Here is a 22,777-nt window from a genome sequence, read left to right as displayed (position 1 = left end):
TTGTATCCTCATTCTCAGTCTTCAGTCAGTTTTGTTAGAAGTGACATTAACAAAAATGTAAAAATGACAGTTTGATATTTATTTACAGTTCATTGTTAGAGCTTTTTTGCTGAATAATAATGTATCCATCCACCGGTCATGGTGAGGGTTACCAGATACATGTCTCTGTACAGTAACTATGGCACAGAGCCTGTCATGTTCACTGGGACAACTTTGGGATGGTGCACACAGTTACTGCAGCCAGCTGTTGCTTAATTAAGAAATCATTCAGATTCATAACTGCACCCTAATATAAAATTAAAAAGTATTTGTTCATGTACAGGGGGAACGAATGAGATAGGTAAAGCAGCTTTAGAGGTATTGAAAATCCATTTTCAAGGCTAAACTTCTTAATTCATCAGCATTAGGTTGTTTTCTCATCTCACTGTCTGAAATTGATTTGGTTTATTTCCCATAATGTTGAAGTATTCCTTTAAACTGGAAAAGGGATGTTATTTCAAGAAAGACTCATTATATAAGATTAATGGCACGCTGTAATGCTACTTTTTCTTCTACTCTCTCTCCAATTGCTCTCTAGGCAGCGTTACTCCAAGACACAGTAAGAAGGGAGTGTGAGGAGAGGGAGGAGCTAACTGCAGTTCTGTGTCAAGCTCAGCAGGAGCTCCTAAGGCTGCGATCCCCAGTGTCTCATCAAGGCTCCTCCAAATCTCCTGCATACCCCCCAGAGAGACACACACTTCCGGGGAACAACCATTTCCATCTGCATAGTCAGGCCCGGATACCCCTCACTCGCTCCTCAGCCTCCCCGAGAACACTCTGGCCTTCCTCTGCCTGCACAGATAAAGACAGAGGCCGGGGCACAGATGGAGGAGGAGCAGGGAGGAGTTTGGACTCCTTGAACGGCAATGGGGTGTTAGGAGGAGAGAAAAGGCGAGAGGGGACGCTGCCCAGACTGAAAGCGAGCAGCACAGTGAGTGAAGTCAAACGAAAGGTCAGTTTAGTGATGGGGAGGAAGCAATCTGAATGAACCTGAACATTTGAATAAAACACATTTTAATGCTGTTTTGAAATAGTATTTATATATTAACACTATCATTTTAGTAGTATTTTTAATATTCCCCTTAAATATAATAATACACACATTTTACTTTGCCTCACACACCAGTTTCCTGACTTTAAAAGACACACACATACACACAAACAAGCACACACCTTATACACAAAACACAACTGCTGAGTCCTGTTAGTTCACCAGCAAACTCCCAGGACACACACTCTCCAACAGACATGCACTTGTTTTCTCACAACCCGACTCATGAAGTCTCACTGGCACGCACAGGATTTCACAGACAAACACCCACACACACACACACACACATAGTAGATACACACACACACAAACACACAGCGTGTCACAAGGGCAGGGCTGAAGGAGCATGACAGCGTGTCCCTTGCCACCCGTGGACGCAAACAAAAGGCCGGCAAACACAAAAGAAACTGTAAGGCAAGCACCCCCAGACCCACACATACACACACACACATATACACATACACACGCACACACAACAATTACCCAGCCCTCTCCCCTCAGGCTTTGTGTGTTATTGACATCATTCACTCCGTGCAAGGTCTTTCCATCCCTCCCTCCCTCTCTCTCCCTTCCTCTCCCTCTACATTTGGGATGAATTGGCATAATGGGAGAAATGCGTGAAGTGTGTGTGTGTGTATGTGTGTGTGTGTGTGTGGCACGGAACTAATTTCCCTACTTACTGGCACACATGGAAAGCTTTTTGGTGTGACTTCCCCCGTGCCCCGCTCTTCCAGTCCATCTGTGAGACGCTGTGCACGTGCATGTGGTTCACTCAGAAAGGTGGGATGATAATGATTTTGTCCTGCCAGTGTTTTTCCTCTGTTTGCGAGAACACACATATGGTTTATCTGCTCGGTGCGTGTGGAGAGGACGTTCTGAAATACTGAACAATGAACATCATGTGCCATTAAAACTTAATTTTCTACCTCCCCTGTTTTTGTCGGAGGATTAAATGGAACATTTCCTATTGCACACAACAAACTGGTTCATGTTTTTTCCTGAAGTTGACTAAATGTCCAATAAAGAAATTAAAATTTTTAATGTGATTTCCGAAGAAAATTTTCATTACTGTAGAATACTTTTTCACATGCTATGAACCACCGTTATTTAATAAAGTATTCTTTTTGAATGAGTTGAGTTCATTTGGAGTTTTCTTTAAAGTACTTTATAACAAACAATCCCTTGATGTGAATAATGTAGCAACCTCATTTTGTACTTTGCAGCTGACTTCTTGTTGCCTTCCTGTGTTTGAGTGTGTGATTGTGTGTGGCCTTGTGTGTGTTTACTCATTGCATGAGACTTTGCCACGTGTATGCGTGTGTGTGTGTGTATCTCCGGTGAGTGATTGTTTTTGTCCTAACACTGATGTTGCTCACTTTTTCTCATTACGTAACACCACTGAAGGACATCGATTGTATGGTTATCATCTCAATGTGTGTCTGGTAGAGTAAGATATTAAACATCTGTGACAATGTGCTTTGTATGTGTATCTTTGTTCAGTCTTGTTTGAAAATGTTCAATACTTTCAATACAATGGGACTTCTGGTACCACAATTGTTCTTAGATAAAGTGAGTTTTTTCTAAAATCAGGTAATCATTCAAAAATGTTTAAACATTTGAGCTTGAGTTTTCGTTCTTGACATTGGAAACAGCACCAAACAAGCTCAAACTGAAAGTCCACTAATTCATCCATTCCTGAGCTTTTTAACTGCATCACACAATCCATCATTTGCAGATGGAGTTTCTACTTAAAATGTTTTCTTGCCCATATTGGCTTAAAGGTTGGTGATTGATTTTTGATCATGTAAACAGTAAAAAAAAAAAAATAGTAAGTGGACATTAAATGTGGATTGACGCTAAAGTAAAGGAATTTTGTCTTCCCCTTCTGGCAGTGAGTGTAATTACAAAACTGTGAACTCATTTGGTAAAGGCTTCAATGTAAATGATGTTCATGTAATATATTCAAAAGTTCCTCACTGCAGGTTTTAATTGTCAACTGGCAAAATGTTGATGAAAGAAGTAAATAAGCTCAGACATTTATGAAAACTAAGATGCTCAGTGCAATACAAACATTTCAACCGCTACCAAATAAGGTATTTAGGTTTGATACCCTGCTTTATTCCAGGCACATGCCGACCTTTTGACAACTGCTCACATTCTCCCTGCATATTCACTTCTGACCTTTGATCTCTCCTTTTATCCTCATTATACGTCTTCTGACCGTGACTTGCATGTGTGCTGTGTATTTGAAGAGATCAGTGTCTGTCAGAGAGGCCTTAAAACACACACACACACACACACCTCTGTCTGCTCTGACTGCAAACTCTGTCTGTCTCCCTCAAAACACAAACACCCGCTCTCTCTTTATCTTTGGCACACAGACTTAAATCTGTCTCTGTGTCAATATTCTTTTAATCTCTCTGGCCTTCTTTTGGTATTCAACCCCTCCCGCCCTGTTGCTAAAAAGCCTCTCCTCCGCTGCTATCTGAGCCTTCATTTGATTTTTCGATCCAGTCATCTCTCCTTTTCTACTCCCCTCTGCTCTTTTACTTGGGCTTCTTCCTTTTTCTCGTGCCCTTGCTTTGTAGCCCTTGACCTGGTGTCCTTCCTGGGTCATATGCATGTGCGTGTGTGTATTTGAGAAAGAGCCCTGGGCGGTGTGTGTGTGTGTGTGTGTGTGTGTGTGTGTGTGTGTGTGTGTGTGTGTGTGTGAGAGAGAGAGAAGGCCTCGCCTGAATGAATACAACTCCTTGAATTCCTTCCTACATGTTGATATGCGCATAAGAGGGCTCACAGCATAAAGCCCCATTACGTTGATATGAATGACGTTTTGATCCCATTCAAATTTAACCTCCCCTTAACAAACACACGCACACACATGCCATGCACACACATTCAGAGTGTGATCTCTTCCTCGTAGTAATTATCATAGCAGGGCAGGCATGCACACGTGTCCCTGGGGAATCTGTGCAAGTTTCTCATTAACACACACACTGCGGGGAGTGTATAACTAAGCCCTTGTTCGTCACTGGGCGTCCCTGAACGCCTCTCTCCTGCGTCGTTATGGTCGTTCCGGTATTCTGCCGTCCCGTGAGCCCTCCCACACCCTATAATTAGTGTCACCGGGGCAACCAGAGAAAGAATGCTCAGTATTCTTGTCGTCTTGGTAACTGCGTAAGTGTGGGGGCGGAGATGCTGGTTGTAGGTGTTGGTTAATGACAGGGACAATGAGACCTCAGTCTGCCACCTCATGTGGTGTATGAGTAGAGTTGGGGTAGGTTAATGGGTCCTTTACATACCACACATATAGCAGCCTCAAACAGGTTATGAACGGACGCCTTTATGTAGCCTAATGTTTACGATTGTGGTTGAAGCTCACAATGGCTTCAGACGTCATGTGTGCACCTTACCTGCAAGTTCACCTGCGTTAAGTACACAGCAGACTAACTATACACACTTCAACTTCACTATTTTGGAGAGGAAGTAGAAGTTTAGAGCTGGTAAAATACCCGTCACTGTTTGCTTTGTATCATTTGTGGTAATTTGATAACTGTTATTTAGGAATATGCACCATGTGAGCACAAAATAAAACAGTGGTTGGGGTTCTCTCCACTTTGTCACAAGGCGATTGATGGAATAGGATACAAAAGAAAAGAAAAAGAAAGATACATCACAAATTTTGACTTTGTTTTTTGTTAAAGAGTGGATTGTTTCATCTTTTTTTTTTTTTTTTTTTTTAAATAAAACAATCTGAGATGACATGCTATAAGTAAAAACTGATTACTTTTAAAGAGTCACAAGCCACAAAAGGCAGGGAATCACTATAAACTAAATTATTTTTTTTTATATCTGCTTCCCTGCTGCAAATACTAATAAATCTCAAATTACTCAAATGACTGAAAACAAACTCTTATGCGGGATAGATTTATACAGTTGGTAAGTGTGTGTTTTTGTGAATGGTGCATCTAGATGCACACTTAGCAACAGTCTACAGCAGCATGGGCCTATAAATCACTTGTTGACCGTAAAACTGCAGCCAAACACTGCAGTAGCATCAGGTTGTTGGTGTGGATTTGGTCCAAGGTCAGTAGCTATATTAGTCCTCATAACACTAACTCTCTTTAACCTCGGGAGTTTTTTCTTTGTAGAAACTTCATGTGGTGGGTCTCTAGTTCTCTCTGCTGTCCATTTGGCGTTACTGCATGGCCTCCGGCTATAAGGGCTGAACAGCGATGAGCTCAGTGTTGCACAATGCTAATCACATGGAGCTGCACCTTCTTTGACAACCTGTAGGAAGCACGGTTTAAAATACAGTTCATTCTGTTTCCCAGAACACTGAACCCGCACCCCCCATCATGGCAGCTGTGTTTTTAATTGGTTGACAAAACATTACACACTTATTTCTCAATAACATCTGATAGTTCCTGCAATATTTTTTATTTATTTTTTTTGAGAGGCGGATGGATATGTTCCAGAGGTAAATGGCGAAAAGTCCGGACTTTCCCGTAACCTACGTCACTGAAACCGTTGGTGGTGACTTGTGGTGCATTCGGATAATGTCGGAAATGTCATCACCACGATTCCGAGAATGTTTATTAGATACCTGTATGCTATTTCCGAGGGAAATAAAGTGGACTTTAATCAACAAAGAATAACAGCAAAACATGCTATAATGAATGATAAAACCCCATTACCGTGTAAATAACGTCTACTAATGGGGACTAGACTAAGCGAGACGTGAGTAATATAATCATAATAGTCACATAGGCTACATTTTGATGTGTTTCGTGTTGATGCAACGACTCATATTATAGGTTTATTATGATCATGTTAAAAATAAGACAACTTTTGTTTTTGTTTGTCAGTCTGTTTGTGATCATTTGTGAACCAAAAAAAAAGGATCATGAAAAAATAAAGCTTCTGTGAAGCTCATGAAGGCATCATCAAGAATGCATGGAAACAATGTTATACCGGTGTGATAAGTAATCTGTACAGTGTTTTAATGCGTGAATGACTATCTCAGATGTGTAATATAGACATGTGAAATATATGAACAAAGTAAACAAGGGTGAATGGTGATTAATTGATGAAAGAGTGACTTGCTTTAATACATGTCACACCTAAATTAGTTTGAGGAGGCTTTTTATTTAAAAAAAAAAAAAAGAAAAAAAAAGTGTTTATGTTTTTGCTCAAAGATTCAACATTGAGGGACTATTTTGAAAGCGCGGATGTGCACTAACGTCTGAGCGTCAAGACGGCAGTGACGTCAGTCACTGTGTCGGTTCATCCTGCTCCGCCGCTCCGTCGAGGCTGAGCTGAGAAGTTGCTGCTTTTTTCGGGTAAAGATGGCCGCGGGTCCCCTCTCTGTATCTTCCAATGCGTCCACAAACAACGATGGAATTCTCATTGGTGACAAAGTTTACTCGGAGGTGTACCTCACCATCGACAACTCTCTCATACCAGAGGAAAGGCTTTCTCCGACGCCGTCGATGATGGACGGCCTCGACCTGACCACGGAGACCGACCTTCGCATCCTTGGGTGTGAATTGATTCAGTCGGCGGGTATCCTTCTCCGACTACCACAGGTAAACCCTCTTGAATACATAACGTTTATAATATCTGTATTATGAATGAACAGCGAGCAACAGACGGGTGTGTTTTTCTAGTCCCCAGCACGACGCGGCCTGCTTGTTAGCAGTTTGCTCATGTTGGCGTGGTGGAGTTAAAATGGCGGCGGTCCATTGTGTAAGGACGGGCCAGCTTACACAAGTTCAAACATTATGTCCTGTGTTTTTTCTCGTCAGGTGGCAATGGCGACGGGGCAGGTGCTTTTCCATCGGTTTTTCTACTCCAAGTCCTTCGTGAAGCACAGCTTTGAGGTGAGTCGAGTGAAGCTGTGGAGTCGCTGGCTGGCTGAACGTCACGGTTACGTCCGTGGCAGCCATGTTGTCGATGCGTTGTCTTGTTTAACTGATGAAAGACAATGAAGGCACAAACTGAGGATCAATGCTTCAATAAACTTAGACTCAGGAGGTCAAAATTAACGCTGAATCGACACATTTATCTTTCTCTAGTTGTATCTCCGCTTTACAGCCAGTTTTGAAAATTTCCGTCAGATTTAATAGGCGAAATAGAAACACAGATCCTCTATAAAAAAGAGGTTAGAAACGTGAGAGCAGACAACGAGGTAACACCAAATCTAGATGAGATCATAATTAAGTTGACTAACTCAAACATTTAAAATAAATACAGTTTGGCTGGGGTTGTTGGCTGCTTGGTTAGTGTCACTTGATTCAAATTATTTTATTAAAACCATAATCTTAGTAATGCAGTTAGTGTTCGTGTATTGTTAGAAGTGGGAGTCTTAGATGTGGCAATACGGATGAAAACCTCTATTACTGAGTTAAGGCGTGATAATAACAACACAGCTGTCCTTTTAACACCTTGTTTTCCCCACAATGAGACACATTATCCTATCCCTAATATTCAGTCAAGTGATACTTAAAAGATGCATAGAAAGGTAACATTTTACTGATATAAATGTATGCTCTTCCCCTGAACATGTTGTCATATAGCCCAACTTTGCCATCATGCTAACTCTGGTTTGCTCGTCTTAGTTGTGGAAGTTTTCCTCCCAACTTTTCGCTTTGATTTTCTTCTTTCTAGATTGTTGCGATGGCTTGTATCAACTTGGCCTCCAAGATTGAAGAAGCGCCGCGACGAATACGAGACGTCATCAATGTGTTCCACCATCTGAGACAGATGAGAGGCAAAAAGTAAGCATCTACATTGAATCTCTTTGGAAATAATGTTTCTTTTATGTGGAACATCTTACATCGCAGTTGTTTCTTGATCCAATGTTGTATGATGTTGATCTGTTTTTGCTGTGAAAGTGCTCTTCTGTTTATCCATGTACTCTAAACCACCTTAAAACTTTTCAGTTTCCGCTACTCTGGTAGTTTCAGAAGTGTCAATGTCTACATTTAACATCTAAGCTTGACATTACACTGAAATTGATATCTCAACAAACGCACTTTAAGAATTGGAGTGCATTGAAAGACAAGGCACAACAGAGTTGTTTGTGTGTGCCTTTGTCTTCATAGAAATCTGTTCATGTTCGTTCTGTAGACCTTGGCATTAACTTGGCTTCTTTTTTCCCTTGCAACCAACTAACAGCGACCAGCTACATTTACCAAAGCCTGGGTGATGTGGAAATGGTACGTAAGATGAAGCAGTCGGCATGACAACCATGATGCAAGGGGGTCTCTCTCCTCCCCCAGGCCCACCCCACCCTCTTCCTGTGGGAGACGCCCGTGGTCTGATCCACCGCGGGGCACTGGGATCGGGGATGACAGGTTGGCCGAAGGTCCTTGGCCCCTGGGGCGTCTTGAGGACTCCTGTGGTTCTATCTTAAGCTTTGGGTATCTGTCCGTCAATCTGCGGACCGTTGGGTAATGTAGTCTTCTTCTCTGACTGCTCCTCACCATAAATTTTGTTTGTGCTTAAAGAGCAAAACTCCATTCACCAACTGTTGTTCATGGCTTTCATAGAAATATCACCTTGTTCGTTGGAGGTAGAATAATTGGATATTTGTAGGTTAAGAGGTTATTATCTTAAGTTTTTGTTAAGGGTCAGTGCATGCGCCAGAGCCTCAGTAGTTTGGCATCATGTGCAGTTTGTTTGACTCAGCTTTAAAGTAAGTTTTCAATCAGTCAGTATTTAAGATTTGGGTCATGTAGATTCTGGTAGTTGCTTGTGTGTATGTATGTGGTTTGTAGCATGACAGTATTCACTTTTTAAAAAATCTATTCAATTTGAAACATCAATTTACTGGATTTAAATCTCCAGTTTGATTGTTGTTGAATTCTTAAATAGTTAAATACTGTTTACAAGTGTTGGAAGAGTTTCAGTCAGGGTTTTTTTTACTCTACTGTGATTTCTTATGATGTAGCTCGTACATCAGCAGAGGCTGACACAGCCGGTGAAATAGGCTTATGAATCCAAATATACCTAAGCCAGATTTAGTTATCGTCAGCCCGCTTTGATGGGTTTTGGATATTTGTAACACACATGCAATTTCTAGATCTGTTTATATCAGTAAAGTTTTAAAAATATCCCACGTTGTTTAAACATGTTTGTGGGTTTTTGTACAGTTAAGGTAGAAGTAGTCATTGGTAAACTGTTGTGCTCGTATTTGTTTCCTTTCTCGCTGTATTTTTAACACAATACTAGCGTGTTTTGTTAAAGTTTTCTTAATGTTGACATTGGAATAGGTCAGAATGATCTGTGATGGCTAATTTTAAAAGCTTTGCATGTCGGTTGAGTCAGTAGTTCAGGTTTGATTAAAGTGTGTAGAAAGGTTTCTGCATGTTGAAGCAGTAAGGTTGACAACGAACAGGTTTATTTCTGTTGAAGCTGTGACATGGGGTGATTGAGGTTGAGGGCTGTCTGCAGATCCCATAAGCTTTTACTGGAACCACAGGAGTCAACAAACCCCCAGCAGACTGTCAGGCATATTTAAGCTGTTGCTTTCAGTTGGTTGAAGCGGGGAAAAAAGAAGTACCAAAAAAAAAAAAAGAGTATAAGAAATCAGAAGGGCACTCTTTTGTTTGTTTTTACTTTCGCAAGGGGGGAAACATTATTTTATTTTGATTCCTTTATAAAATAGGATTCCAAGCTCATTGATACTTGATCAGAACTACATTAACACCAAAAACCAAGTCATCAAAGCTGAGCGGCGGGTCCTGAAGGAGCTGGGCTTCTGTGTGCACGTCAAGCATCCCCACAAGGTGAGTTTATGCCAAAGTCTTTACTACTAAAAATTTAAGCAGCAACTCTATACTGCAGTGTAGTTTCGCTACTGCAGCTGTAAGCTTGCTCCTCTGTGCAGGAAGTCGCTTCTCTCACTTCCTCTGTTCTAACTGCTGAGATCAGACTTCAGATTGAGCACTGGCACACCTTGAGTCATTTGTGTGGGATTTATAACATGCAGTCATTTTATTATTCCAGATTATCGTCATGTACCTTCAAGTCCTCGAATGTGAAAAGAACCAAACACTGGTCCAGACGGCCTGGTAAGTTTCCTCCTTGTGTTCCACTCAGCATCCCCCACAGCAGCAACCTGTGTCATATCTGCAAGAAGTGCCACCAGACCTGGGCTAAAGATAAAGTTGAACTAGTTTCAAATGGTTGAATTATCTGAAGAGCACTTAATTAACCTGCCAGGAACTTGGAACATATCAATATGTGGAAACAGCACCTGTCGGATAAGTGATAAAGTGCCCCTCGTGTTTTTAAGCACAACTTTGAAAGGCACTCAACAACTATTTTGCCCAGGTCTGACTGCGACATTCCCTCACTCCATTTTAACCCTTCCACCTCTTTCTGATGGAGCAATTTGTTTTTATTGCAAACCTTTTACGTGTCTCACTCTCTTGTCTGCCCTTACATGGCTTTGTTGTAAAGTCTTTTTGGTTTGCGCTGCCCAGGGAACTTGGTTTAACTTTGTCCTTTCTCTCTACTCTTTGATTAAAGGGTAGTCCATGCTGGTAAGTCACATAAAGAACCTCTGAACTCTGCCTCCTTCAACCACATGACCTCAGGAAGCTCCCCCCATTGGCTGGCTGCCCCTCTCAAGACAGCCAATCCCAATGCCAAGATTCACTGAAGGGGGCGGGCGGGCCTTTCCCAACAGCCAACATCGTCTTGTTTTCTCTTGGGTGTCCAAAAGGATTTGTATTTTTTGGTCTTGCTACCAAGGTTTCAATTGTAATACCAATTTTGCCAAGTAGCTACAGATGTATTTATATTCTGACTTTTTGCTAGTTTACTTGCATCTAGCATTGAAGTAAACTTTGCCAGAACAGAATAACTTTTTTGACCAGTTAAACCTGCCTTATTTTTTTTAATGACCGTAGTATACTGTGTCATGTCCCACACTGACGTGGTGTCCAGACATGTGTCTGTTTTACAGGCTGATCCAGTTCTCAGATTTTGCCTCCAAGGACCTGTCTCGCCCACGCAGCAGTCAGAATCCGACGGCCATGTGTTATCTATAGTAGCGTGTAGTGCAGGTTAGGTTGTTTGTCGAAGGCGGGTTAGACTGGAAGTAATCCCTATGTGGCACGTTTTCAGCAGTTACCTGCATCTAATCTCGAATCAAGCAAATACAAAATAATTAGTAAGATGAGTGGAAGTTGATTCGCTGTGTCGCCACTGGAGAGAGGAAACTGCATTGCTTTGTGATGATTTTGTTATGTTTGCCTGGTTGTAGTTCCTTTTTGATGAGTGTCAACTAAGTTTATCAGGGTTTTTTAACATCATGTTTCTGTTCACATGTTTTTCTGTCTTTATGACTTCTATGTCTCCTAAGGACATAGATGATCACTCCTCCCTGTACTTGTCTGAGTCAAATCCTAGTCATTTTGACGCTAATGCTCCCCCAATGGCTAATCTCATTTATCCATTGTCCTACACGACCCACTGACACATAATCTGTGTTGTAGCGCACTTGGCCTAACTAGTGAGGCATAGCTTGCCACCTAATGTCCTTCAGATGAATCTTCAAATGCCTCACAGTGGAACGGGGTAGCATACAGATAGCATCAGTGGTCTTACGGGGGTTTGTTTAAACATAAGGCTGGAAAGCGTATGTTAAGTGGGAACTGTTGCATCATGTGCTTACATCAACCTGCCACTGACTGAAAACTGTCTGTTGTGCATGCCACCATACATGCTGTGCCTCCCTGATCCCTCAGATCTCATCATCTGAAACAGGGCAACTGCATTGTAGAGGATTTTTGTACGTCTGTATACCTGCATGTTCCCCACTTTGTAAGGCATGTGTCATTGTCTCAGTCATCATCAGCCTTAATCTAGTGACTTCCTGATTGTATGGTAAGACGGTTTTGGCAGGCCTTCAGTAGATTATATTTCCCATTTGTGTGTTCATGCTTGACCTGTGACATACAGCACTCCCATGGATGCCCCAGAGAGAAAAGGACAAAGTTAAACTTGACACAAAAATGCATATCTCACTTGAGCACTTTGTAACTGAAAAATGTACTGCTGTAGTCTGTGTAGTTATCAGGGCTAAAAATTAATTACATTTTTTTTTTTATCAGTGCCTCAAATGGTCAAATCCAGCAAATGGTAACATAAGCTCTAGTATAGCAGTTAAGTGTAAAAGTAATGATCTAAAATGTCTTTGTCAGAAAATGGAAAAACATATAAAGCCCTGATGAGTGAGTACTATAGTTACTAAATGTTGTATTATCGACCTGCAGTGATCCTCACAGTTAGAGCTGTGAAATTACTTAAAATGTGGGTCAGGGTGAGAGGTGGCTTTGTGTAGAGAAGATGCTATGTTTTTGTTTCTGTGTTTTTGTCTTTAAAGGAACTACATGAACGACACCCTGAGGACGAATGTGTTTGTGAGGTTTCAAGCTGAGACTATCGCCTGTGCCTGCATTTACCTCGCTGCCCGAGCTCTGCAGGTGAGAAGAGACGCTTCTTTTTCAAACTTCTGCCCAGTTTGGAAATGATGAGTTGTACATCGATTATGAGCAACATTAAAACCACCCGTCTGATGTATAAGCCGCCTGCAGCCTCCATGAACCCTCAAGACCTGTCATTTTTTAGGTTCTCTGACTCAGTCATCTAGCCAGCACAATGTGTCCCTCGTCAGAGCCACTCAGATCCTACGCTTGCCCAATTTTTTCTGCTTCCAACACATCAACTTCAAGGACTGACTGTTCACTTGCTGCCTTATCTATCCCACCCTTTGATGGGTGCCATTGTAATGAGATAATCAATGTTATTTACTTGACTTGTCGGTGGTTTCAATGTTGAGTCTGATCGGTGTATATACTTCATGGTCTGTTGTTGTTTTTTAAAACACCACATATCACATTGAAACATTCAGAGCTCTCCAATAAAGCACCTAAAATCTTGAATTGCATGATTTTCAGATACCCCTGCCCTCCAGACCTCACTGGTACCTGCTGTTTGGAGCCAGTGAAGACGAGATTAAAGACATCTGCATCACCACTCTGAAACTTTACACCAGGAAGAAGGTAATATTCAACATCCCAGTTTTAGTGGCACTGCTCTCTCACAAATCTTTACCAGGACAAATGCCAGTTTTTATTCCAACATTTTTGATTTCTGCCATATTAGAAAGTTTTACTGTTTTACCAGACTAGTAGTCTGTGGGTCAGCTGACAGTGGTTTTCTCTCCCTCAGCCAAACTACGACCACCTTGAGAAGGAGGTGGAGAGGAGGAAGGTGTTTATAGCGGAGGCTAAGCTGAAGGCTAAAGGCCTGAACCCTGATGGTACTCCTGCTTTGTCCACACTGGGTGGCTTCTCACCTGCGTCCAAACCCTGCTCCCCAAATGTGGTCAAGGTGGAGGAGAAGTCCCCTAACCCCCAGACCCTCAAACAAGTTAAAAAGGAGCCAGACAACCGGACTCAGGTCACCAAGAGTCCACACAATGGGTAAGAAGCAAACACACTAACACTGTTTTTAATGTGAGGATAATTCAAAGATAGTCATCCTCGTTTCTTTCCTTTTAATCCTAAAATTTTAATAATTTGAATCTTTTTTTCCTACCAGGTTGAGGAAGGAGGTGAAGATTGGGAGGAACAGTCGAAGTGGAAGTCGATCTCGTTCGAGAACACGTTCGCGGTCTAGATCCCGTTCCCCTCGCAGACAGTAAGCTCACTTATAATATTTAGACTTTTTTTTTTAGCCGGTCCAACTATTAAACTTAATGTATAATCAGCTGTGTTAAAGGGAAACTTAATTAAACTCACCTTTTTTTCTTCCGTTTCCACAGTTACAACAGCAGACGCAGTTGCTCAGGGACCTACAGTTCGCGTTCACGTTCTCGCTCTCACAGTCGCAGCCCATCACCACGGCGACATCCGCCCTCACCCCTCCTTCCCCACCTCAAATCTAAGACCAGTCACCACAGCAATAGCGACTCCAAACCCAGCAACCGCCACAGCAACAGCGGAGGTGGAGGATCTGGCCACAAGAGGAAGCGCACACGCTCTCGGTCAAGGTCCCGCACTCCAGTCAAAGTGGACAGGGACCGAGACAGAGAGCGGGAGAGAGACAGAGATCGCAGCTCGTTTGACCTCTCTACAAAGAAACACAAACACGAGAGAGGAGGTGGTCACAGAGGAGAAAGGAGGGACAGGGAGAGGTCTCGGTCTTACGACAGGGACAGAGAGAGAGAGCGTAGCCACAAGAGCAAACACCACAGCAGCAGTGGCCACTCAGGACATAGTCGTCACCGGCGCTGAGACATACCCCAACAGACAAGCTCTGGAGCTGATAGTCGCACAAGTGTTTTCAATATCCTCCAAGGAAAATCGAACCTGGCATGTTCTCAGTGGTGTTGAATACAGTTCACTGTAAAAAACACTGGTGGTGATCAGTGGGTGACTCCTGGTCTTTTAATGATGTCCATGACAGCTGGAGTCATTAGTAGACACATTTTCAAGTTTTTAATATGTAATAAAACGGTCTACAACTAGTATCAAACCAAATATTTGCTGCCTGCACACCTGTCAGATTGAAATATTGTGGGAGTTTGTAAAAAACTAATGTGCAAAAAATGTAGATAAATTTGGTGCACTGCAGCTGTGTGAGTGAACATGCCAGCTTAGATTTCATTTAGAGTATATTGTCAGCCATATAACAACATAGTTGGGTTTCTCAAATGCATCCTTCCGATTATCAAAACTATTTTATTTACAGGATTGTTAATTTACTTAAACCTTAAATTTTGTTGACCCTAATAACAAAACAGTAACAGTCATGTCTGACCCTATTGGGGGGAAAAAAGCGTAATAAAGGCTTAACATTGGAAGTATAAAAAAAAAGGTTGAAATTTCCTTAATCTTGCACATTGTGTAGCTTCTGCATGCACAGTTATCTTGGTGATAGAGAATTCATTTCTTTGTCTTCTCTGTATCAGCACACATGTAGCTGATATTTGGCAGAGGATGAAGCTGTGCATCTGAGTAACCCGACTGTGACAGTAATGACACTCATGCTGCAACTTAGTGTTGAATCTTTCTTCACCCACATCATCACATGTAATCAGTGGTTGAGGACAGCTCCATTAACTTCTGCAGTGCGACATCAGTCCCAGACCTGTCATCTCCTCCTCCACTTGTAGGATTTTCTTTTTCAATTTTTTTCCCTCGACGCCCGCCCTTCACACCGACCATCCTTTTTGCCTACCCTTATGTTCTTGATTTTACATGTAAAGTTACGGACTTTTGGGGGGGAAAGAAAATTATTTACAGTGTAAAGATGGATTGATACACGCTGACACAATGTGAACGCTTTGATTTATAAAAGCGAACAGCTCAGTGGAAGGATTGAATGAATAAATGTAAAATAAAACGATAATTCAGGAACGATCATTATGTTTGCACATCAAGGGACTGGCAGGCGAGTGGTTTTTATTTCTTTTTTTGTTTTTCTTTTGACATGTTTGTTGCTTAAGCTGTGTTTTGTACAGTTTCAACAGAGCAAATTGGTTATAGACTTTTGTTTTTCCTTTTTTTACATCAGGGGATGCAAACTTGATTTCCAAATATTTTAGGGTTGTCAATTTGTTACACTGGTTTTTAGTCTGCACGTGTTCATGTCCAATTTTTATTCAATAATAAAAGAGTTATGCCGCTGAATTCGACGAGTGTTTTGTTTTAATTTGCACCTTTTGTAGTTAAATAAATTGGGTCTGTGTTATCTGTCCTGCAGGGGACTCATGAGTATAAACTATTCTCATCACAGAGGGAGATGAATGAGATACCCTTACTAGTTTCATGATCCTGGTTCTTGTAAAGAGAAACCGTTCTCAGGGTCAAAGTAATGCCAGACCCCTACATGTGAGTGTGAATACAATGCAAGGAAGCACTAGTCTTCATTGCACAATTATTTACAGTGTCTTTAATTGGTCTAAATTAGCCATGGTGAACTTTATATGCTCAGAAATGATGAGATGGTACAGTCTAATGGGCAGTATAATGTTTTCAATATGAAGTATGGCAGCTAGAGGGTGCTGCTGCTCTTGCTAATATATAAAAGTGCTCAGGTTTTCCAGCAGATGTCCATGTTTGGAGTCGACTGTTGAGATAAAATTAAAACAGAACGGAAGTAGATGAATCATATTTGCATAGTAACTTTAAAATGTATCACAATAATCCTTGACCGTAAAGGGCAGGTTCACACAACAACAGTCAGGAGTCTAAATGAACATCGAAGTCATTTCTTTCTTGCTGTAATCATTCCTCCTCTTCATACTGACCATTAGAAGATACCTTCATAATGCACTTACAATGTTAGTGATGGAGGACAAAATCCACATACCTCCTCCTGTGCAAAAATGTATTTAAAAGGTTACCTGCAGTAAATATGAATCTTCAGTCATCCAAATGATTCAAATCAAGTAGATATCCCTCAGTGTTAGTCTTTTTAGTTCCAAAGTCCCTCTTTTTGTTACTATACTTTCCCCACAGCTCAACAGGAAAACACTCTGAAGAAACACAAAGAGGGAATTAGATGCTACACAGACTAAATGTGGCAGATATCCACTTGATGACTAACTCAGACTGCTGAAGCCTCAAATAAGCTTCAGATAAACTTTTACATGCATTTTTGCACAAAATGACTGTGTGGACTGGACACTGTGGATTTTGGCCGACATCTCTTACATTGAAAGCACATTTGAAGGGGATCTTTTAACAGCCAGTATGAACAGGAGGAATGATTACAGTGAGTAAAACCTCTCAGACATCATCGTTATTACTTTATAAATAAGATTAAATGGGACCATCCGGTAAGCAGCTCTATGTGGTGTCATCCATTGAAAAACAACATGTCCAAATCAGGGACATTTACACAATGAATAAACATGGCAACGGTTTGGAGACAAGCCCAGATCACTATGTGTGTCTGTGTGCAAGTGTGAAATCACACACACACACATGTACACTCACAACCCTGTCCACCTACCTGACGCCCCTACAAATTGCGCAACAGGAAGGCAGCACATTGTGCCAAACCAATGGCAAAGCCTATCTCTCTATTGGTAGTAAATCACCTTCACGTACAGGTGTTCCCACTGTGTGACCTGGCTGCTGGCCTGACAGATGTGTGTAAATGATGTGAATGGTCAAATAAACTACTGAGTCAGACTATAGTTGGCTTATAGTCATTCATCGTAGTCTGCATGGGTCTGTGAGGGATCTAACCAGACAAACATCCAGTACAGTGGTAACCTAACATTGCCCACATCTAAGCAGCCATGCAGGCAGTTTGGCAAGGTTTTGAGACATCCACCACTGACACTTCCAGCCCCCAACCTTATACAGTGAACCGTCCTCAATTAAAACACACTTTTTTACTGTAAAAGTGCCAAAAATACTATCATTGGATTTACAAAATGAACTATAAAACTTGATTTGGTCTAAGTACTGTTGGAGCACTGCTGCTACGTGCGGTCTTTAAACTTGTGTGTAGGGCCTTTAAATTGAGAGCTCAACTCACTTAAAGCTCCAGGAGAAATATTCCTAAATACTACATTCTATTCAGTCTATTAGTAAAAACAGCTCATAATGTGGAAACTCCTCTCAGCCACAGCATGCAGCTAAAAAAGGCTCCACAGACTGTAAACTACCTGCCAAGTACCAAACAGCAAACACTAGCTGGTGAGCATAGTTGAGCATTAAGCAGCTGAAGGTCCAACAGATATACCCCAAAGAGTTGGTGGAGACCAAAAACAGGCTAAAATGAGAAGGAAAATTGTAATTAGTATTTGTCAGAAACACAAGTCCAAATTGGAGTGTTTCTCCATAATGGCTTAATGTGTAAATAAGCAAATGCCTGCTAACAAGTGTTTTATTTAATAGACCCTTTTAGGGCTTACATCATGATTATATCACAGTGTTAGTTGGAGGCAAACATGAATCACCTCAGAGTAGTATTCTACATCACCTACTGTAAATGTAATTTAGCTGTGTTGTTGGCTGTGGCTCCAACTTGAAATTTTATCAGTCACGAGCTGCCACTGCCAGCCAAAACCCCTGAAGACAACTATGGTTAAACACAATAAGACGAAAGGACCAGACTGAGACAATTATCAGAAATGCTCGTGTTGTAGCACACTCTTCATATCAGGTTCAAAGTATTGTCTGTTGTAGGTATAAATAAGCGTACGGTTTGTCATGTCCATCTCGGAGGAATAGATGATTTCCCTCATCACTCTTAGCACATTAGATAACTTTATTAATGGTATATGTCAGGTGTGTTCAGGAAGTTGCTTTTGCAAGCTTCAATTACAAGCTTCAACTCTATGGTCATGTATGGTCAGACAGCCCAGACTTTGTTCCATCTGTGTTTTTAATGGACAGCAGGGTGGGGGGGCTCTGCGGGAAAGCTGGAGAGGAAGATACAATTGAGGTTTCTAAATATGGCGAAGTGATCATTACCACAGGCTGTAATTCTTGTGTGCAGGCTTCTTCACTATAGTCTCTCCATTGTGTTTTTTTTTCTAAGGCTGGAAAGAAAAAGGGAAATTCAGAAAGTGGAGCAGGAGGCTCCTTGCCATGGTGAGCACATTCAAATTCTGTTTTATGTATTGTGTGATGTTTTTTGTACAGATGTCATACAGAATTATTAGACTGCTTTGGCACTTTTCTTTGTTTTCGCAAACGTCATCTAGTTGACAATGATCCAATGACACCAGAGAAAACCAGCGGAGGAAGCTGGTCCCATGAGTAGCGTCTCAGTCTCAGTCATGAGTATGAGCAATTCTGTGCTGAATATGTCAACTCGAGAAAAGACTTTTGTAATCTCAAAGAGGAGACTGCAAGATTAAGAGGAGCTTCAGAAATCCCATCAGAAACGATGCTGCACACTCTCTTTTTCTCACTGGGCATCAACTTCCTTCTGAAAGTCTAATGCTGGAGGATCATTTATTAGTGGTCCATATGAAACTTTGACTGGGGCTCAGTAACAGAGATGTAGTGTATAGGTTCAAAGTTTCAGGAAGTACAATATCAAACATTTTAAGATCATCTTTGCTTGTAATGGAAAACATATTGAAATCTATTATCAAGTGTCCATATAAGACTGCTGTCCTTAAAAATGTGACAAAAACTTTTGATCAGGGATGCCGCATGTGGTGCTGCCTTCCATATTTCAAGTTTCACTAAAGGAAAAGTTCAGTTGCCTGCTTGTTAAGTAGATTCATCCAGACAACTGCCCCGTGAGGATACATGTAGAGGGAGTTTTAATTTTGCATTTGGTTTTTCCAGTTTCTCAAATCTCTCCTCTGACACGGTGGTTGTGTGTGGTGCTCTTATCAATATCTGTAAATCGGTCCAGAAGAGAAACAATGTTACATACATGAAGTACAATGTATGTGTGAAATAATGAACTCAGAAAATCTATGCTTTTCTTCTCAGCTCATTTTGAGAAGCGAACATACCGTGGATTTTTTCTAAATGATCATGATTCATTGTAAATCAGCTGTGACACAATATTCAAGTCAGTTACTCCTTACTATACATGCTTGGTTTTGTATCAGTGTAAATGTCTGACAGTAGGTCATCCTGTCAGATCCATCCAGTCATCCACTGATGATGTGGTGCTGTTAACTTTTTCAAGTAACACTTGCGGTCCTGGAGAGTGAGTGACTGCACATATTCAGAGAAACTTGTATTTTCTTCTGCCATTGCTAAAAAAATAAGCCAACAGAACTTGCTAGCCAGCACTCCACCCACAAAAAACCATCATACTCTTTACTGACAGAAAAGGGGTCTATTAACAAGGTGTAATATGTCAGAGTTGTGTTTTCAACTTGTAACGCTGCTACCAAGTGGAAAAAAACATTGATTATTTCAAGTTTAAGGTTGAGACTGTAAAAATGTTCATTCAACTGTTTTTTTAGAAGATGATAAGACATTTTATTTGACACACATGTATAGATAAAAACTGCAGTTATAACTCAACACATTGCCAAGGGGGGGAAAAAGATGCATACCTGCAAACATCAAAGAAATTATACAAGATAAAGATGCTTTACTTGTCTATTTGCCATTATGAGATTCAAAGGCTGCTGCTGATAATAGACTGACAGGCTGCAAATGTTTGGTGTGTTGAAATGACAGTTCATCATATATGTCTGTCAGGTACACTTCCTGTTGTTAACGATGTGTTAGGAAGGAAGGATATGTGGTGTTGCTTTTCTCTCTGCAGTGATGAATGAGGAGAGGAAAGCTCTGACACATGATTTATATTGTCCACATCCCAGGACAAGGAGGTCATGTCATGTAATGTCAAATGTCTCATCACTTGAGACCGATTCTATGAAGGGATAGTCTCTGTGTGATTCAGAGGTATTTCTAGTTAATATATATATATACTGGCCAAGTAATGATGTTTACATTACAAAGGAGGTTACGTTTGCACATGCTTACAGCTGATATTTATGATTGTTTATGGTATGAACATGAAGGCATCAAACCATTTTGTCATGTGTACTCAACACCAGTTAAACAAGGTCTGATTGTGTTTAGCAAAGCAGAAATTAGATCTCCAAATATATAAAATGGCTCAATAGACTATTTGATAGAAGTGGGATTCGATTACTTCAACTAAACTCCAACAGCTTGAAAAGGTTTTGTTCTTTCTGTTGTTAATAATGCATAAATTATGGACTCAATTTGTGTCAAATATCATACAGTCATATGATCCCTACTTATCGAGGTCCACAAATACTTCATACTGACTCATCCTGTGGAGCTCCCATTTGAGCTGGTCCAGCTTCTTTTCCCTTTTCCTGCATGACTAATCTGTTTCCTGGAGTGTTTTTAAATGCTTGAAATGGGAACACAATGGCAGTTTTGGGAATGTAAAGTAATCAACTCTGCCAGCCTCAGTTCAGCTGATGTGTGAAACTGGTTTCTGGATCAGAGCGATCACAGCAGACTGGCGGAATGATCCAACATGAAAGTTTTGGAGCCAGAGAAAGCTTTTACCAAGCTGCATGCCTGGAGTAGGGAACTTTTTGGTTTATTTAGGGGGGGGCATATGGAAGAATTTTAGTAATTCTCTCTGTCTCTGCATTTGTCTGTTTAACATAAACGCAGCATCTTCAAACTAATGTTCTCCTCCCGGTTGTAATGTATGTTGTGATGTAATGTAATGATCTCCTGGGGATTATGCAGAGACACTGTGTGCTGCTGTCAGTGTGTGTGTGAGCATCCTCTCTGCAGGGAGCACTGCAGCGACAGATAGGAGCTGTTAGCCAGAGGATCATGTTTACTGTGGGGAAGGCTCAGTGCGTCAGCCCAATAAGTGCATTCGACTGGACAAATTAGCTAAAGCTGGACTTGCACAAAAACAATACCTGGTTTGTTCAAAACAATTTCTCTATTTCTTCTTGTGAAGAACCAGGAATCCACAATTCAGTGTCTTTAATTTTCTTATTATTGTGTTGTTACTACTTTAACAGACCAAAACCAAACCCAGAGAGAGAAATACTTGTGGAAAAACACACTTTTTTATGTCAAGCTGTCACTGATTTCACTGATAAAGATTTATTGTACAATTATGTCAAGAAAAAGACAAGGAGGCAGTGTCAGACATGCGAAAGGTGCAGCAGGCAAATAATTCATAACAATACAAGTTTCACTGTCAGTAAAATACAGCATTCATCTGTTTACGGTATTAATTAATTGTAATATAAAAACATGGGAGGACACAGAAGTGAGAATGTAAAATCATCATCTAAAGTCATTCAGTATTTCAGCAGTCTTTACAGACATGATTGAAGGGTTTCAGTAGCGCTCGTAAAAAAATAAATATCGACCTTATATCAAAAATCAAATAAACGCAATTTAACAACTTACTTTACAGTAAAAAGTGAAAAAAAATGTTCCTGTGATTTTGTTGATAAAAGCTGATACATATGTTCAAAATGTTTTTAACATTCAGAAACATTAATACTTTTGTCAATCATCTTCACATATACAGTCTGTGTGAGATTGTTAAAATCTACAGAAGTGTAACATGTTCCCATCCTAATGTCTGCTCTCTAAAATATAATCTCGCTGCTTTAAAGTAATGACAGTAACAGCTCAATATTCAGTGAGACGATAGATAGATAGATAGATAGATAGATAGATAGATAGATAGATCTATAGATAGATAGATAGATAGATAGATAGATAGATAGATAGATCTATAGATAGATAGATAGATAGATAGATAGATAGATAGATAGATAGAGAGATAGATAGATGCCACAGTATCTATCCTCCAGAGTATTAATGCAGCTGACTGCAAATACATTTCTTTATGAGGAACAATTGCTTATTTAGACTAAATATATTGGCCCTAGAGGCTTGGAAACTAGGCCAAGATGGCAGCGTGACGGCAGAGTGTTCACTTTGTTACTTCTAGACAACTTTTGACATTCATGCAATCAGACATTTGCTTCAAATACCAAGAAATCAACACTGCATGACTAAAACAGTAAAGTCAGCTTCATGGTACATTTAGTGCGAGTGGCAGGGGACTTTCTGAACTTTACTTACGGGTGGCAGTATATGTAACATTTGCTTGCCAGCAGCTATAGTTGATTAATGTGTGTGTGCATGT

General features: G+C 40.8%; 2 protein-coding genes across 4 annotated transcripts in view; both read left to right on the top strand.

The window, feature by feature from the left end:
* lekr1 (leucine, glutamate and lysine rich 1) overlaps positions 1-2,137 on the top strand; it is a 66,078-nt gene extending 63,941 nt beyond the window's left edge. Inside the window, exon 14 of the mRNA XM_062419222.1 lies at positions 578-2,137. Within this exon, the coding sequence (XP_062275206.1) occupies positions 578-1,027 (450 nt within the window). The 3' untranslated portion in view covers positions 1,028-2,137. The remainder of the gene's footprint in view (positions 1-577) is intronic.
* A 3,544-nt stretch (positions 2,138-5,681) lies between these two features.
* Positions 5,682-15,798, top strand: ccnl1a (cyclin L1a). 3 transcript variants are annotated; one of them, XM_062419667.1, is made up of 10 exons: positions 6,304-6,675; positions 6,895-6,969; positions 7,757-7,866; positions 9,759-9,879; positions 10,100-10,164; positions 12,486-12,585; positions 13,060-13,164; positions 13,334-13,587; positions 13,706-13,804; positions 13,929-15,798. In XM_062419667.1, the coding sequence occupies exons 1-10, from the start codon at positions 6,436-6,438 to the stop codon at positions 14,398-14,400; spliced, it is 1,641 nt and encodes a 546-aa protein (XP_062275651.1). In that variant the 5' UTR covers positions 6,304-6,435; the 3' UTR covers positions 14,401-15,798. The 3 variants fall into 3 exon arrangements, with proteins under 3 accessions (XP_062275653.1, XP_062275652.1, XP_062275651.1); XM_062419669.1 differs by lacking the exons at positions 13,060-13,164; positions 13,334-13,587; positions 13,706-13,804; positions 13,929-15,798 and adding an exon at positions 10,625-10,638 and having other exon boundaries at positions 5,682-6,675; XM_062419668.1 differs by lacking the exons at positions 13,060-13,164; positions 13,334-13,587; positions 13,706-13,804; positions 13,929-15,798 and having other exon boundaries at positions 6,267-6,675; positions 10,625-12,486.
* The last annotated feature ends 6,979 nt before the right edge of the window (positions 15,799-22,777 follow it).

Source organism: Scomber scombrus, chromosome 5, assembly GCF_963691925.1.
Source record: "Scomber scombrus chromosome 5, fScoSco1.1, whole genome shotgun sequence".
Taxonomy (NCBI): Eukaryota; Metazoa; Chordata; class Actinopteri; order Scombriformes; family Scombridae; genus Scomber; species Scomber scombrus.
The sequence above is the reverse complement of the archived record's forward strand: the minus strand, read 5'-3'. Positions and strand labels throughout refer to the sequence as shown.

Coding starts and splice junctions, on each gene's coding strand:
- ccnl1a (XM_062419667.1), top strand. CDS start 6,436: ATGGCCGCGGGTCCCCTCTCTGTATCTTCCAATGCGTCCACAAACAAC. Junction 12,586..13,059: donor TCGCTGCCCGAGCTCTGCAG/GTGAGAAGAGAC, acceptor CATGATTTTCAG/ATACCCCTGCCCTCCAGACC. Junction 13,588..13,705: donor ACCAAGAGTCCACACAATGG/GTAAGAAGCAAA, acceptor TTTTCCTACCAG/GTTGAGGAAGGAGGTGAAGA.